The sequence below is a fragment of the Aspergillus aculeatinus genome, assembly GCF_003184765.1.
Source record: "Aspergillus aculeatinus CBS 121060 unplaced genomic scaffold BO66scaffold_88, whole genome shotgun sequence".
In the NCBI taxonomy this organism is placed as follows: domain Eukaryota; kingdom Fungi; phylum Ascomycota; class Eurotiomycetes; order Eurotiales; family Aspergillaceae; genus Aspergillus; species Aspergillus aculeatinus.
The window spans coordinates 48,683-63,663 of record NW_020291557.1 but is presented as its reverse complement, the minus strand read 5'-3'; the positions used below and the strand labels follow the sequence as shown (position 1 = coordinate 63,663).

At 55.0% G+C, this 14,981-nt stretch overlaps 5 protein-coding genes across 5 annotated transcripts; 4 read left to right on the top strand and 1 right to left on the bottom strand.

Annotated features, from left to right (window-relative positions):
• Window positions 1–118: 118 nt before the first annotated feature.
• Window positions 119–3,325, bottom strand: BO66DRAFT_247308 (Diacylglycerol acyltransferase family). Its single transcript, XM_025642916.1, has 4 exons — window positions 2,519–3,325; window positions 1,825–2,466; window positions 1,383–1,775; window positions 119–1,294 (listed from the first exon to the last, which is right to left on the bottom strand). The coding sequence occupies exons 1-4, from the start codon at window positions 3,067–3,069 to the stop codon at window positions 307–309; spliced, it is 2,574 nt and encodes an 857-aa protein (XP_025497967.1). The 5' UTR covers window positions 3,070–3,325; the 3' UTR covers window positions 119–306.
• Window positions 3,326–3,789: 464 nt separating this feature from the next.
• On the top strand, window positions 3,790–5,703 carry BO66DRAFT_386122 (cytochrome P450). The gene is made up of 6 exons (XM_025646170.1): window positions 3,790–3,925; window positions 3,978–4,073; window positions 4,138–4,207; window positions 4,265–4,820; window positions 4,870–5,245; window positions 5,310–5,703. The coding sequence occupies exons 1-6, from the start codon at window positions 3,836–3,838 to the stop codon at window positions 5,631–5,633; spliced, it is 1,512 nt and encodes a 503-aa protein (XP_025497966.1). The 5' UTR covers window positions 3,790–3,835; the 3' UTR covers window positions 5,634–5,703.
• An 819-nt stretch (window positions 5,704–6,522) lies between these two features.
• On the top strand, window positions 6,523–10,884 carry BO66DRAFT_361635 (putative ABC multidrug transporter; the record flags this gene model as incomplete). Its single annotated transcript, XM_025645049.1, has 4 exons — window positions 6,523–6,840; window positions 6,906–7,100; window positions 7,161–10,453; window positions 10,542–10,884. Coding segments are annotated over exons 1-4 (3,879 nt in total), but the record flags the coding sequence as incomplete, so codon positions are not given.
• Window positions 10,885–11,034: 150 nt separating this feature from the next.
• BO66DRAFT_246835 (orotate phosphoribosyltransferase) lies at window positions 11,035–12,187 on the top strand. Its single transcript, XM_025642914.1, has 3 exons — window positions 11,035–11,271; window positions 11,340–11,475; window positions 11,585–12,187. The coding sequence occupies exons 1-3, from the start codon at window positions 11,178–11,180 to the stop codon at window positions 12,069–12,071; spliced, it is 717 nt and encodes a 238-aa protein (XP_025497964.1). The 5' UTR covers window positions 11,035–11,177; the 3' UTR covers window positions 12,072–12,187.
• A 1,012-nt stretch (window positions 12,188–13,199) lies between these two features.
• On the top strand, window positions 13,200–14,867 carry BO66DRAFT_336994 (MFS transporter; the record flags this gene model as incomplete). The annotated part of the gene is made up of 1 exon (XM_025644309.1): window positions 13,200–14,867. The coding sequence occupies one exon, from the start codon at window positions 13,200–13,202 to the stop codon at window positions 14,865–14,867; it is 1,668 nt and encodes a 555-aa protein (XP_025497963.1).
• Window positions 14,868–14,981: the final 114 nt, after the last annotated feature.

The window sequence follows — 14,981 nt, the reverse complement described above, 5'->3', positions numbered from 1 at the left end:
AGTTTGTGGAGGGAGAGGCTGTTGCGAGAAGGAAAGGTTGAGAGGGAGTGCAGCGGGCCGAGGGTGGCGTCTTCTATGCGGTAAAAAGCCTAAGCCACTGTAGGACTCCGGCGGCATGGGTATGGAACTTCTTCGGTCTACCATACAACCTACTTGCTTAAAGTTCTTTCATTTGCAAAGTTATATTCAGCTTCCTGAGCCGTTCAGTATTCAACTCTAAAGTCTACTCCTGGTATAAAGTGACAATGCCATATCCGAGCTATCCCAAGTCCCAAATCAAACCGATTAACTCCAATAACCTCAGAATTACTCCACGACTTCGAAGTTCACATCCTTGTTCGGCGCAAACGTCTCCTTCCAATCATCATACAGCTTCCCCAGTTCCCTGACATACTGAGCGTGGACCTCGTCAATATACGCCTCATCTGGCTCCCACCGCTGCTGCTTCACCTCGATCGGCTTGCCAACCACAACGTTCAAGGGCCTCCGATGCGGACAGAAGAGTCCAAACCGACCGGTCGAAAATGCCACGCGATGGCCCACCGCGAACTCCCAGGCTCGCGCCACCAGCCCCAGCGCAGTTGAAATGTTCACGTCCACGCGATCAAAGAGCTCATTCTCACCGAACGCGATGACAGGCACAAGATCCGCACCCGTTTGCACCGCCACCCGCACAAATCCCTTGCGGATCTTCACCACCACACCCATGGTTCCGGGCTTCGCGATGTTGTACTCCCGACTCCCGCCCACGGTGATGGTGATGGCGCGACCCATCCCGCGGTCGTCGTGGCCGCCGCGGGTCAGGTGTCGGATACATGAGGAGCGCGACACACCGCTTGTCCCAAGTGACAAAAGGTATTCGCGAAGGAGAGGAGTGGTGTAAAAGCTGTCCTTCATGAGGAGTGTGTTGGTGATCCCCGGGAAGAGTTGGGAGAAGTCGGCTGCCTCAGCGGCAAAGGCACCGATGGCGCCGCGGAGAGCGATCCCATGAGGATGGTAGCCGAAGATATAGCGTCTTTGCGGTGGAAGAGGCACGGTACGGTACAGGGTTAGTGGGAAGTAGTTGGCGTAGGTTGTCTTCCAGATGGAGGAGTGACGGAATCGGTCGTTGCGCAGTGATAGAGTGCCGGTTTTGTGGGCCTTCGAGATGAATTTGATGTAGAGGATATATACAAGAGCGAATAGACGAAGGCGAGGGATAAGTAGAAGAGAGTAGCCTAACACCGGGAAGAAAAGCCAGGTGTTGCTCAGAATAGTCATAAGGAGAGTCTCGTAAACATCCGTGAGGAGAGGTCTGGAACGATGGTTAGCTTTATTGTAATTCGAAGCGAGGGCAAAAGGGGGGGGGGGGGGGAGGAGGGCGAGGCTTCGATCAGACATACTTCGAATCTCCCTTGCCTGCTGTTGTAGGCTTCTGGGCAGTCTGGAGAACCATACCCTGGCGGTTCTTGACTTCGTACAAAGGACAGTTGGTTTTCATTTCCGGTAAGCGCATGGCGAGCTTGCCATGGTCACGAGACTGCGCAATCTCCAGGACTTTTTCCGCCGCTGCAACTCGTCCCTCCTTCCTATGGCAAAGCTTGGCAAGCTCGCTCGCCTTTTCTCTATATGACTTGTTGTTCATGACTTTCAAGAGTGCCTTGCTCAACTCCTTCGCGCTGATATTGGGCGCACGGCTCTTGTTGCCATAGACACCAATACCAAGCCATTCAGCTCGAGCTGCGTTCTCGTAGCAGTCTTGCCAGGCTGGAAGCACAACATGAGGAACACCGTTTCTAGAGAGGTCAGTCACAGTTCTCGGGGATCAAGGGCAAGGAAACTTACTGAATGGCCTCGTACCATGAGTTGGCACCTCCGTGATGGACTGAGCAGACTACCCCACCTGTCTCGAGCATCGCCATCGGCTCGACCTCAAACCAAGCGCGAACGCGGACTGAATCCTCCTCCATCTCCCGCTTCAGTGGCTCGATCGACCGACCGTAGATGTCGTCTACGTCGTGCGGATGCTTGGGCAGTTTCCAGAGAATCTGGACTTTCTCACCTTTCCAGCCATCGAGAAACATCTTCAGACCAGTGGCAATCTCCTCCGCAACCTTGGGATCAGGAGCATACAAGGTACCTAGATTGACCAAAATAGTCGGAGCATTCGCGAGCCAGCGCGCCATCTCCGGGTCCTGCTTCTGCACCGATGCAGTTGGCAGCAGAATTGGCCCACACGGCAGAATGTTATCGGGCATAACACTGAATGGCCAATCCAGCTCCAACAAGCCTGGTGAAATGTGAAATCGATCGGGCCGCCATGCATCTGCGAAGGGGAACCTGCCATGGATCTTATGCTTGATGCGCCATTCTCTGATTTCACGACGTCTGCCACTGCCGTGGTACATTTTCGCCGTCTTCAGCACGGCAAGGGCATTGAGGGGCACTGTATGCCATGGGATGGGATAAGCGAACCCAGTGCCAGGTCTGGAACTTTTGTTAATGTCGGTCCGAGGCTAGCATGGTTGGCAGTACATACAGAGGATACTTCCAGAGAGCCGCAGAATTGGGTTGCATGCCCAGGACAATGTGACTGATTGACGTCGTGTTGATAAGAATGGCCGTGTGGCCGGCATTGTACGCAGCGTCTCGGCCTTGAAGGAAGAAAAAGTCGACTGCTATCGCATCCGGCTTCACTTCCTTGATGATCTCGACGCAGCTTTCATAAATGTCGACATACTCGTCCTCGGTCCAGCCCCAGATGTCTTCGCACAGAGACTGGAACCCTAAGACTGCACCATGGTAGCCGGGAGGATGAAACGCACCCCTCTTTCCGGTCCGGATGAAGACATCGGTGTTCGAGGGGCCTCTCACCGGGTGAAAGTGGATGCGAGATCGGAAGTCCTCGTCGTATGCAGCAGCATTGTCAGCTACCAGCTTCTCAACCCGGCGTTCAAGGACAGGGAATGAGCCAATATGAACATCAACATTGCCTTGAACAAGAAGCTCATGAGTAATGGCGAGGATGATGTTTGTTTGACCATGTTCGCTGTTTGCCAGGAAGAGGACCCGGGTGCGCTCGTCTGCCATAGTCGGCAAGAAAGAATCTGTCTGAATGAAAGTGACAGACTTGAAGTACAGAAGAGGAGAGGTAAGGACTTGTCACACGAAGAGCTTATATAACTGAATTGTCACCAGAATGGCAGAAAAGGGGACGAGCAATTTGGAGGGAAAAGTGGGGAACACCAATTGGTGGAATGGCCCCAGAAAGATCTATCGCGAAAAATGGAAAATGGTGAAACATTCGCGTTCGGACATTGACCGTGCTTGGACAACGGTCTGACATTTTGGCGTTGAGGCCCTTATATGGACCTGAAACCGCGACAAGTCAGAGTATACGATGTTTCTGGTAGATGAGAGCGGATGCGACTGCCGCAGGGGCAAGCATAAACTTTGGGCCCGAGGATCCCCAAAAATGGGGCAGATCCACTCTTAACCCTGACCCGGGTTCGATCTATCGTCAGGAACTCAAACCACGCGCCCAATCATGATCGTCAAGAATCACGCATACATTCTGGTCTGATCTGATTAACTGGGTCAGAATCAGGCCGAGGAACCTGTGCAACGGAAACATGGACTGAGACCGGTAGATGCATCTAGCCGGATGGGATCAGGAGAGTAACTTTGCCTCAACAGCGGTACAGCTAGTTCAAGCGTGATTCGCCTAGGGGTCCTGAGAGACCATGGCCCATGCATGATAAATAGATCTGACCATAGCACGTCTGAGGCGACTTTGTGGTGGTCAATTACTTTCGTTCTTGCAATTGCACTCGTTCTTGCAATCACTCTCGTTAAGATGATCTTTCTGGCCATGGCCGTGCCCTCGGGGCAGTTCGAAATCAATCCTTCGGGAATAATCTCGCTCCCAATTCTCGCCATTGTGTTGGTATGTTAGAATCATACAAGCTTCTTGACGGGTATGACTGACACACCACGAGATCCCTTGGCTTCTCATTCTTTTCATCCAATTGCTTCCTAAGGGACCAATCATCAAGGGGGTCCCAGGCTCGTTCCTTGATTTGTTTCTCTGCGGTGTACGGTTTCCCTTCCTCTTTGCACAGACAACGGAACGGCCGTCTAACCACCCTGCATCTGCAGTCTGCCACCAAGATCGCCTTCCTGTCCGGTCGGAGTGCCCACTACTTTCATTCGTTGCACGAATCCTATGGTACACTCCCCCTTGATAGCATCTGCGGCCTCTGTGCAGATATCTGACATGACTCAGGCAAGATTGTGCGTTTTGCTCCAGGCCAGGCAACTACCAATACCGTTAGAGGTCTGCGCAACATCTATGGTGCTGGCTCGGGAAAAGGTACCGCCTTCCTTAAGACCGGTTTCTACAAGGGTATCTCGAGACGGAATATCTTCACTGCGAGTGACCCTGTCTACCATGCCTCGGTACGAAAGCTGTTCGCTCCTTCCCTTAGCCCCGGCAGCATGCAGGCCCATGCAGGTGTTATCAAGGAGCGGATTCTCCATTTGCACACGACTATGAAGGAGAAGCTGGAGAAGACAGGTACACTGTCTTTGAACCAGCTACTCTACTGCCACTCCGTCGATACTGTGTCGGAGGTAATGCTCGGAAAGCCTTTGGGCTGTCTCAAGCGTGGAAAGCCTTATTTCTGGACCGAGCAACTGCCGCGCATCTTCTACTGGAGTACCATCCGTGATCAATTCAAGGGCTCCGGAGTGCCGACCATGATCAAATGGATGCTCCGCCATTTGATCCGCAAGGGTGTTCGCCAGTCCGCAGAACAGGCGAGAATGAGACTCATCAATGAGTGAGTGCTGACTCGCATACGATTAAGTCCATGGCTAACATGCAAACAGACAGCTTGGTGCATCTCACACTCGTCGGGACGTCATGGTCGAGGTGATGGAGCGGGCAGGTACAGGCGACCTGCCTGTTCCTGAAATTGCCGAGAATTTCTCCGCCATCATGCTGGCTGGTTTCCATACCACCCAGAATGCTCTCTGTGCGACCATCTACTTTGTTCTGACCCATCCTGAAGTGCATGCCAAATTGAACCAGGAGTTGCGCTCGGCCTTCACGTCCGCAGAAGATGTTTCAGGGCACGTTGCACAAGAGCTGCCATATTTGAACGCTGTTATCACGGAGTCCCTCCGCTTGTATCCTCCTGTCCCAGTGGGAGGTCCGCGTGTTTCACCCGGAGCCTACGTGGATGGCACCTATATCCCGGCCGGAGTAAGTTTATCTGATATGTTCCCTGTCCGGCCTTTCCCCCACTAACCCTGCCTTCCCGTTTCAGACTGAGATCTGCACTTCGATCTTCGCATTGCACCATAACCCCGAATACTTCAATGAGCCCTACGAGTTCATTCCCGAGCGATGGACGGAGCCAGGCTGTACGGACAAGAAGGAGGCCGTTCAGCCTTTTCTGGTGGGCAGTCGGTCTTGTGTTGCCAAGTACTTCGCCAAACAGATGATGCAGCTGACTCTGGCTGCGTTCTTCCTGGACTTCGATGCAGAATATGTGGGTCCTGTCAAGGATTGGCAGCGCGAGAGTCGCTGCTATGCTTTCTGGGAGCTTCCCGACCTGAAACTGAAGCTTCAGAAGCGTGAGATTGATTAGTTTGGTGGACCTATCGATCGATTTAAGATTCTAGATTCAGAGGGGGCTGGTTCTTTCTCGGGTTTGGTTCTTTTCTCCCACCACCCACATTCACTTATTCATCCATTGGTGATTTTTCTTTTCTTTTTACTGTTGTGTCATGGCGACACTCACATTGATTTGCGGATTGACAAGTTGGCTAGTGCTTCAGGTTTGGAAGTGGATCTATGTTATACCCCGGTTAAAGTTTAGGCGTGAAACGAAATAGTTAGCAGTAGACAAATGAGAGTGTCAGATCTCCCAAAAAACAAACGGAATTGAGTTTTTACCTTCGGAGATTGCCTTAAGTTGATTAAGTTGATTAAGTTTTGGTTTGCACGGTACTCCGTAAACGTTGTTTGGGGAGCTTGGTAGAGTGGCCCAATTTTTGAGGCCGTCGCCAATACGAACCCCGGTTTCAGCTTTCAACCATGAATGAAGAGTTTGAAACCCAGCCCGGACCAGCCTGAGATCCCCGTCCGTCTTCCTCCATCTTTTAAACAGGCTGTAATATCCGATCTGTCGATCTGGTTCGGACACCGTTGTGTTTCAGCCGCAAGGCTGGGGTGATTGGAGGTGACTGGAGGCGACTGGAGGTGACTGAAGTTGACCTATCTACGGAGTACTACCAGCCCTAATAATTGGACCAGGGCCATTTGGCTTTCCGGTCCCTGATCGTCTCCTTCTGCCCATCCACGTGAAACACTGGTTCAACACAACTGGCACCGATTCTCATCTTTCAGTCCCTTTGGTGCCTTTTGGCCCCGTCTTCAACTGGACTCGTCGACAGAATCACAATTAAGAAATTGGTCCAGCCGGTCACACCATGAATGACGATAGGCACGATCAACCCACTTTCCGTGGTACGAAAAAAGTCCAGGTAGTTGGGCCTCCGAGGTTTCGATTATAGGGGTCCTGTCACGTCCCCAGTGTCATTTCATGTGATGGCTAGTTTCACTTCCAGTTCGCACCACTCCTCCAGTGCGCCCATTGTCCTCGCTGTCTTTCGACTGTCTGTCTTGGCTCAATCAAGCCACCCTACCAACCGAGCTCGCTTTGCTCCTCCGTTCCGACCGTGTGAGATGCTGCTGCTGGGCAGCTTGGTGATAGGGACAGACTGAGCGAGAATCAAACCATCTGCATGATGAAGTGGAAAGAAGAAGACATCTGCTTGGAGTCAATACCCACGGTCAGAAAACCCCAGCGTCTTGCTTCATTGCCACAATCAAACCCACTGACCACGGTCGCAAACAGACTCCTGCCACAGACAGCACCGTCATCGCCCTGTCGGAGGTCGAGAAGAGCATCCTCGAGCAGCAGATCCGTGTCCCCGTATCCAAGCCCGGGTTCTTTGGCATTTATCGCTATGCCAGCCGGTGGGATCTGGTCTTCCTGCTGCTTAGCTCGGTCGCTTCGATAATCGGAGGCGCTGCCTTGCCGCTATTCACCGTCAGTCAACGACGCTATCTCCTGTGAAGCTCACTCATAAAGACTAACCTCGTGGAACAGGTCCTCTTTGGTAACCTCACATCGACCTTCCAAGACATTGCAGCCGGGCGCATCACGTACGACCACTTCCACCACGAGCTCAACAAGTACGTGGTCTACTTCATCTACCTCGCCGCGGCGGAGTTCATCACCATCTACATCGCGACGGTCGGCTTCATCTACACGGGCGACCATGTGGTGCAGCGCATCCGCGTGGAGTACCTGCGGGCGATCCTGCGCCAGAACATCGCCTTCTTCGACAGCCTGGGCGCCGGCGAGATCACGACGCGCATCACGGCGGACACCAACCTGATCCAGGACGGGATCTCCGAGAAGGTCGGCCTGGCCCTGACGGGGCTGTCGACCTTCGTCACGGCGTTCATCATCGCCTACATCAAGTACTGGAAGCTGGCGTTGATCTGCAGCGCCACGCTGATTGCCTTGCTCCTGATCATGGGCGGCGGGTCGATCGTCATGATGGTCCACAGCAAGCGCGCGCTGGAGTGTCAGGGCCGCTCCGGCAGCTTCGCCGAGGACATCCTCGACTCGGTCCGCACGGTCGTCGCCTTCGACGCCCAGAACGTGCTCGCCGCCAAGTACGAGGCGCAGCTGCGCGAGTCCGAGGCGCCAGCCCGGAAGTCCCAGATCACCTTCGCCGTCATGGTCGGCGCGATGCTGGGCGTCATGTACCTGAACTATGGGATGGGCTTCTGGATGGGGTCGCGCTTCCTCGTCGATGCCCGCGAACACGTCAAGGTCGGCGATGTCCTCACCATTCTCATGTCGATCATGCTGGGTTCCTACAACCTGGGCAACGTCGCCCCCAACGTGCAGGCGCTGTCGAATGCCGTCGCCGCTGCATCCAAGCTCTACAGCACGATTGACCGGGCGTCGCCGTTGGATGCCTCCTCCGAGAGCGGCAAGATCCTCGGCCATATCAAGGGCAACATCGTCCTGCAGAATGTCCGGCACGTGTATCCTTCGCGACCGGAGGTTGTTGTGACAAATGACCTCAGCGTCTACATTCCTGCTGGAAAGACCACGGCGTTTGTGGGGCCGTCAGGGTCGGGCAAGAGTACGGTCATTGGTCTATTGGAGCGGTTCTACAACCCCGTCGCCGGCCATATCTCGATCGACGGACACGATCTCTATACGTTAAGCCTGCGATGGGTGCGTCAGCAGATCTCTTTGGTCTCGCAAGAGCCTAAACTCTTCGCGACCACGATCTACGAGAATATCCGGTTCGGGCTGATCGGATCGGAGTACGAGAATGCGCCCGAAGCCAGCATCACCATGCGCATTCACGACGCTGCGAAGATGGCCAACGCACATGATTTTATCATGGCGTTGCCGAAGAAGTACGAGACGAACATCGGTGGATTCTCATTGTCAGGAGGCCAGAAGCAGCGGATCGCGATCGCAAGGGCCGTGGTGAGCGACCCGAAGATCTTGTTGCTCGATGAAGCGACCTCGGCGCTGGACGCGAAGTCGGAAGAGATCGTGCAGGCAGCGTTGGACAACGCCTCGAAGGGGCGGACGACGATTGCCATCGCCCACCGACTCTCTACGATCAAGGAGGCGCATAATATCGTTGTCTTGGTCCATGGGCACATCGTGGAGCAAGGGTCGCATTTTGATCTCATGGGCCGGGAGGGAGTGTACTATGACATGGTGCAGGCGCAGCAGATCAAGCAGAAGGAGGCCGCGAAGCGACACGAGTCGATGACGTTCTTCCTCGATGAGGATTATATTGAAAGCGGAATCCCCATGGACGACGAAGACGACTTTAGTGACGACGCCTCGGATATTGTGCTGAAGACCGGGGCGAGGCAGAGACGTAGGACCAGGATGTCCATGTTCATTCCGCCCTTACCATCCAAGCACAAGGAGAACCTGTCGCTATGGGCGTTGTTCAAGTTCCTTGCCTCGTTCAACCGACCGGAGTGGCCGATCATGATTCTGGGTCTCTGTGCATCGACCCTGGCCGGGGGCATTCAGCCATCCCAGGCGGTGTTGTTTGCCAAGGCAGTCAACACGCTGAGCTTGCCGCCGTTCGAATACCACAAGCTGCGCCACGATGCGAACTTCTGGTGCTTGATGTTCCTCATGATGGGCTTGGTGACACTGGTTATCTATGCCACCCAAGGGACCCTGTTCGCGTATAGCTCCGAGAAACTGATCTTCCGAGCCCGAAGCCAGGCATTCCGGGTCATGCTGAACAAGGAGATCTCATTCTTTGACAAGGAAGAGAACACCACAGGCGCTCTGACGTCGACCTTGGGTGCCGAAACTAAACAGCTGGCCGGAATCAGCGGCGTCACTCTCGGTACCCTACTCATTGTCACTGTCAATCTTTCAGCTTCCCTTGTCGTAGCTCTGGTCATGGGCTGGAAGCTTGCTTTGGTATGCATCTCAGCTGTGCCGGTCCTGTTGATGTGCGGCTTTCTCCGCGTGTGGATGCTGGATCGGTTCCAGCGTCGAGCGAAAGCTGCGTATCAACAGTCTGCGAGCTCAGCCTGCGAGGCGGCCTCTGCCATCCGCACTGTTGCTTCTCTTACGATGGAGAAGCAAGTTGTCAGTTCCTACGAGAAACAAGTACAAGCGCAGCTCAAGGAGGACATCCTCCCCATCTTCAAGTCCTCCGCCCTCTATGCCAGCTCCCAAGCGTTGCCGTTTATGTGCATGGCATTGGGCTTCTGGTATGGAGGAACGCTCCTCGGGCACGGAGAGTACACACTCTTTCAATTCTACGTGTGCTTCAGCGAGGTCATCTTCGGCGCTCAGGCGGCCGGGACTATCTTCTCGAACGCGCCGGATATGGGCAAAGCGAAGCATGCGGCCGCGGAGTTCAAAAAGCTTTTCAGCAATCGGTCGATCACTAAACATGCTGAGAGCAAAGCTATCCATGTGTCCTCCATGCAAGGGTCGGTGGAATTCCGGGACGTGTCTTTCCGCTACCCGACCCGGCTGGAGCAGCCTGTGCTACGGCATGTCAACCTCACGGTCAAGCCAGGACAGAATATTGCATTGGTAGGGTCGAGTGGTAGTGGCAAAAGCACGATCATTTCCTTGTTGGAACGCTTCTACGAGCCGGTGTTGGGTGAGGTGTATGTCGACGGGCGGGACATCGCAACGCTCGAGAAGAAGTCCTACCGCAGCCACTTGGCTCTGGTCAGTCAGGAGCCTGCTCTCTTCCAGGGCACGATCCGAGAGAATATCCTGCTGGGATGTACGCACAAAGAAGCGGTGGCGGAGGACACGTTGGTCCAAGCCTGCAGAGATGCGAACATCTACGACTTCATCATGTCGTTACCGTAGGTGATCCCTTGTCCCTTCCCCATTACCAAAGTTGTTCATGGCATCGTCTCGACTTGGAAGCTCAGTCAGCTAACATCTCTCTAGACAAGGTTTTAACACGCTCGTCGGCAGCAAAGGCGGCATGTTGTCTGGTGGGCAGAAGCAGCGGATCGCCATCGCTCGGGCGCTGATTCGTAACCCTCGCATTCTTCTGCTGGATGAGGCCACATCGGCCTTGGACTCGGAGTCGGAGAAGGTGGTCCAGGCGGCTTTGGATGCAGCGGCGAAGGGCCGCACGACGATCGCGGTTGCTCATCGATTGAGCACGATCCAGCGGGCGGACATGATCTATTTCCTCGATCAGGGAGAGGTAGTCGAGTGGGGCACGCACAAGGAACTGTTGCGTCGACGAGGAAGGTACTATGAGATGGTCAACTTGCAGAACTTGACCTGATGGGAGTGAGGTGTACGATAATGGGATAGGCGTTTGGATGATGGTTTCTTCAATGTACTGTACATATACCTCAAAATCATAGTCGACGATTGAAGCCGATAAGCGATAAGATAAGAAAGCACCGAACTCGGGACACGGACCCCTGCGTGTGGTCTAAACGGGAATAGTGCGGGGTACGGCTTACCTCATCATCTGGAGATGGTTTCAATCTTTTTCTGTCAGGAGATTGAAAGTATTCCCCGCCAACAGCCCCTGCAAATCCTCAAGTCACGCCAATTCACCTCGCCATGGCCCTCCCCGCTTACAAGACCTCCTTCCTGGAGTCCTCTATCTCCGCCAAGGTCCTGACCTTCGGCACTTTCACCCTCAAGTCGGGCCGTCGTACGCTTCCCCTCTCCGAGATACCACTATCGGCGACCCGTCCCTTGCTAATCGAGGATCCTAAATAGATTCCCCCTACTTCTTCAACGCCGGTACCTTCCACACGGCTTCGCTCCTCTCTGCCCTCTCAACCGCCTACGCCCACACCATCATCACCTTCCTCGCTGAGAACCCATCCATCCCCAAGCCCGACGTGATCTTCGGGTGAGTTGAACACCGCACAACCCATCCCCCAAACACAAACCACTCCGCCGCATATACCCACGTCTTCTTCTCTTGATCCCAACCTCTAACCCCCATCCCTTCCAAACAGCCCCGCATACAAAGGCATCCCACTCGCCTGCGCCACCCTCCTCGAGCTCCACCGCCTGCAGCCCGACGCCTGGGCCGAGGTGTCCTACAGCTACAACCGCAAGGAGAAGAAGGACCATGGCGAGGGCGGCAGCATCGTGGGCGCCGGCCTGAAGGGCAAGAACGTGCTGGTGATCGACGACGTGATCACCGCCGGCACGGCGATGCGCGAGACCCTCGACCTGGTCGCCCAGGAAGGCGGCAAGGTGGTCGGCTTCGCCGTCGCGCTGGACCGCCAGGAGAAGATGCCGGGTCCGAAGGACGCCAGCGGCGTGGAGGACGACGCGCCGCGCATGAGCGCCATGGGCCAGATCCGCAAGGAGTACGGCGTGCCCACCACGAGCATCGTCACCCTGGATGATCTGATCCGCTTGATGCAGGAGAAGGGCGCGGGCGAGGATATGCGCCGGTTGGAAGAGTACCGGGCCAAGTACCGGGCCAGCGATTAGGGGCGGCTGTCTTGGCTCACAAAGGTGATTCTGCAGAAGAAAAGTGGAGGGATGGCTTGGGAGGGAGTTTTGTCTATGGTTATGCTATAGCTTAGGGGATAGCATCAAGTTTTTCTTTTATCGGATCTTCGGTATGGATTGAACGGGATTGGTTTAAATCAAATCAACCGGTCCATGCTCTCAACCACTCGATTGGAAAAAATTACGGACCCTGCAGAGGTTTAAATGACGCATGTTTCAGGGGAATTTGTGTCGGGTTGAAATGCTTCGGAGATTTCTCGTTCTCCTTGAAGCTCGACTCGACAGCGTCGATGTTATCATATTGTTGTTCGGGGTTGGTCCGGAGAGAGCTCGGCACCGAACCATCGCCGAGTTTGCGCCCTTATCTTTGCCCATCGTCCCTTCCAGACTCTCATCGACATCTCTACTTACTTCATGAAAGAATGTACCACAACATATCGCGCAACTGTGGGCTTTGATCTTGCGTCATAGATTAGTATTCCTGGTTGGGCTAGTTGCAGCTTGCATGAGCAGAGTTTTCATGATCACAAATCTCTGCAGCTTACACGAGCTGGATGACAACACATCTCCGACCTAAAGCTATGCTCCCAAGGATTTCACATTTTGAGGCATTTGCATTCGATCTTCGCCGGCTACAGCTTCTTGAGCATTGTTGTCTTCATGTTTATGTGAGGATTCGTCATGAAGATCAGCTTGTTGCACAAACACAGCATCTGGTCGACGCGGCTGGGATCATTTGATCTGACCAAATCTCAGCGACAATTCCTGGCTCAGGGTCAATCTGATGCAAGATGCAACCCGAAGCCACGAAACAGGGACGATATAAGACCGAACCGGCTCTGAGTCACCCAGATGGCGTGTGTTGGCTCCAGGAACCGGGTAGAGTGTCGAACGGTTCAAGCTCGGTGCGTCTCGGTGATGGATCGGCGATGCGTCGGCCTCGCTGCGTGCCTGAACTATACGAATCCGACATCCAAAGATATAAATCAACTCCTTTCCTATACATAATCTGCTTGTCTCTCTTACAATAGCACACAGAAAGGCATCTCAACTCCACAGTCTACCAAAGCTCAAGCCAGCTCATTCCATACAATCATGGCACCACCTATGTCCGAGCCCCAACGGGCTATGAGCAATGCATCAGAACAACCACATCTTCTTCGCACAGAAACTCGAGAGTCCTTAACAAACCGCGGAATCTCGCCCAGCCCTCCGCCAGTCGACTACAACTATCCAGACGTCGGTCGGCCTGCCGACCCTGTGTTCCCGGAGGAATATACCATCGAGACCAGCACCGGCCTCGTTCCCAAGCGCACGCTCGAACAGATCCGCTCGCGTCAAGACCGGCAACCGTCGTCGAGCTCTTCCTCGGACCTCGAAAAGGCCGATGACCAGCCTACCGAGTTTGTCACCTTCACCATCAATGACCCCGAGAACCCTTACAACTGGTCCCGTGCCTATCGCTGGTACGTCACCATGGTCGCCTCCCTCCTCGTGGTCTGCGTCGCCTACGGTTCCGCAATCGTAACGGGCGGTCTGGGCCTTATCGAAGACAAGTACCACGTCTCTCTCGAAGTGGCCACCCTCACCTGCAGTATAATGGTCTGCGGCTTTGCTGTCGGTCCCCTTCTCTGGTCGCCCCTATCGGAGATTATCGGCCGGCGGCCGGTCTACATCATTTCCCTGGTGCTGTACACGATCTTCAACATCCCTTGCGCTCTGTCGCCCAACATCGGCGGACTGCTGGCATGCCGCTTCCTCTGCGGTGTCTTCTCCAGCTCCGGCCTCTCGCTTGCGGGCGGCACCATCGCGGACATCTGGTCCATCGAGGAGCGGGGCATGGCGATCGCCTTCTTCGCGGCAGCCCCGTACTGCGGCCCCGTGATCGGCCCCATCGTCTGCGGCTGGATCACGGTGGGCTCAGGCCGGCTGGATCTCTTCTTCTGGACCAACCTGGCCTTCGCGGGGGCCGTGGGCATCCTCGTCGGCCTCGTCCCGGAGACGTACGCGCCCGTGATCCTCAAGCGGCGCGCGGCGCGACTCCGCTCCGAGACGGGCAACCCGCACATCATCACGGAGCAGGAGCAGCACAAACCTTCCCTCAAGGAGATCGTGCGCACCTCGCTGATCCGCCCGATCACCATGATCCTCACCGAGCCCGTGCTCGACCTGATGTGCATGTACATCGTGCTGATCTACTCGATGCTGTACGCCTTCTTCTTCGCCTACCCGGTCATCTTCGGCAAGCTGTACGGCTACAACGACGGCCAGATCGGGCTGATGTTCATCCCGATCCTCATCGGCGCCGGCTTCTCGCTGATCTTCACGCCGCTGCTCGAGAAGCAATTCCACCAGATCTGCAGCCGCCGCGCCCCGACCCCGGAGGACCGGCTCATCGGCGCCCTCATCGGCGCGCCCTTCGTCCCCATCGCGCTGTTCATCCTCGGCGCCACCTCCTACAAGGGCATCATCTGGGTGGGGCCCGCCTCCTCCGGGATTGCCTTCGGGTTCGGCATGGTGCTCTGCTACTATGCCGTGAACAACTACATCATCGACAGCTACCAGAAGTATGCGGCGTCCGCGCTGGCGGCCAAGGTCTTCCTGCGGTCTGGCGGCGGTGCGGCGTTCCCGCTGTTCATCACGCAGATGTACGATCGTCTGGGGCTGCAGTGGGCGTCGTGGCTGCTGGCGTTCATTGGGGTGGGGATGGTGTTCATCCCTTACGTCTTCTACTGGTTTGGGGCGAGGTTGAGAGCCAAGCTCAATAAGAATTAGAGGGGAGAAACGAGGTGGGCGTCGCGTTTGCAGGATATATGGATACAAAGAGTGAAAATCCGGTCGGTCGGTGGGGGAGTATAGATAATGTACAGGATCAATAATGTTAATGGT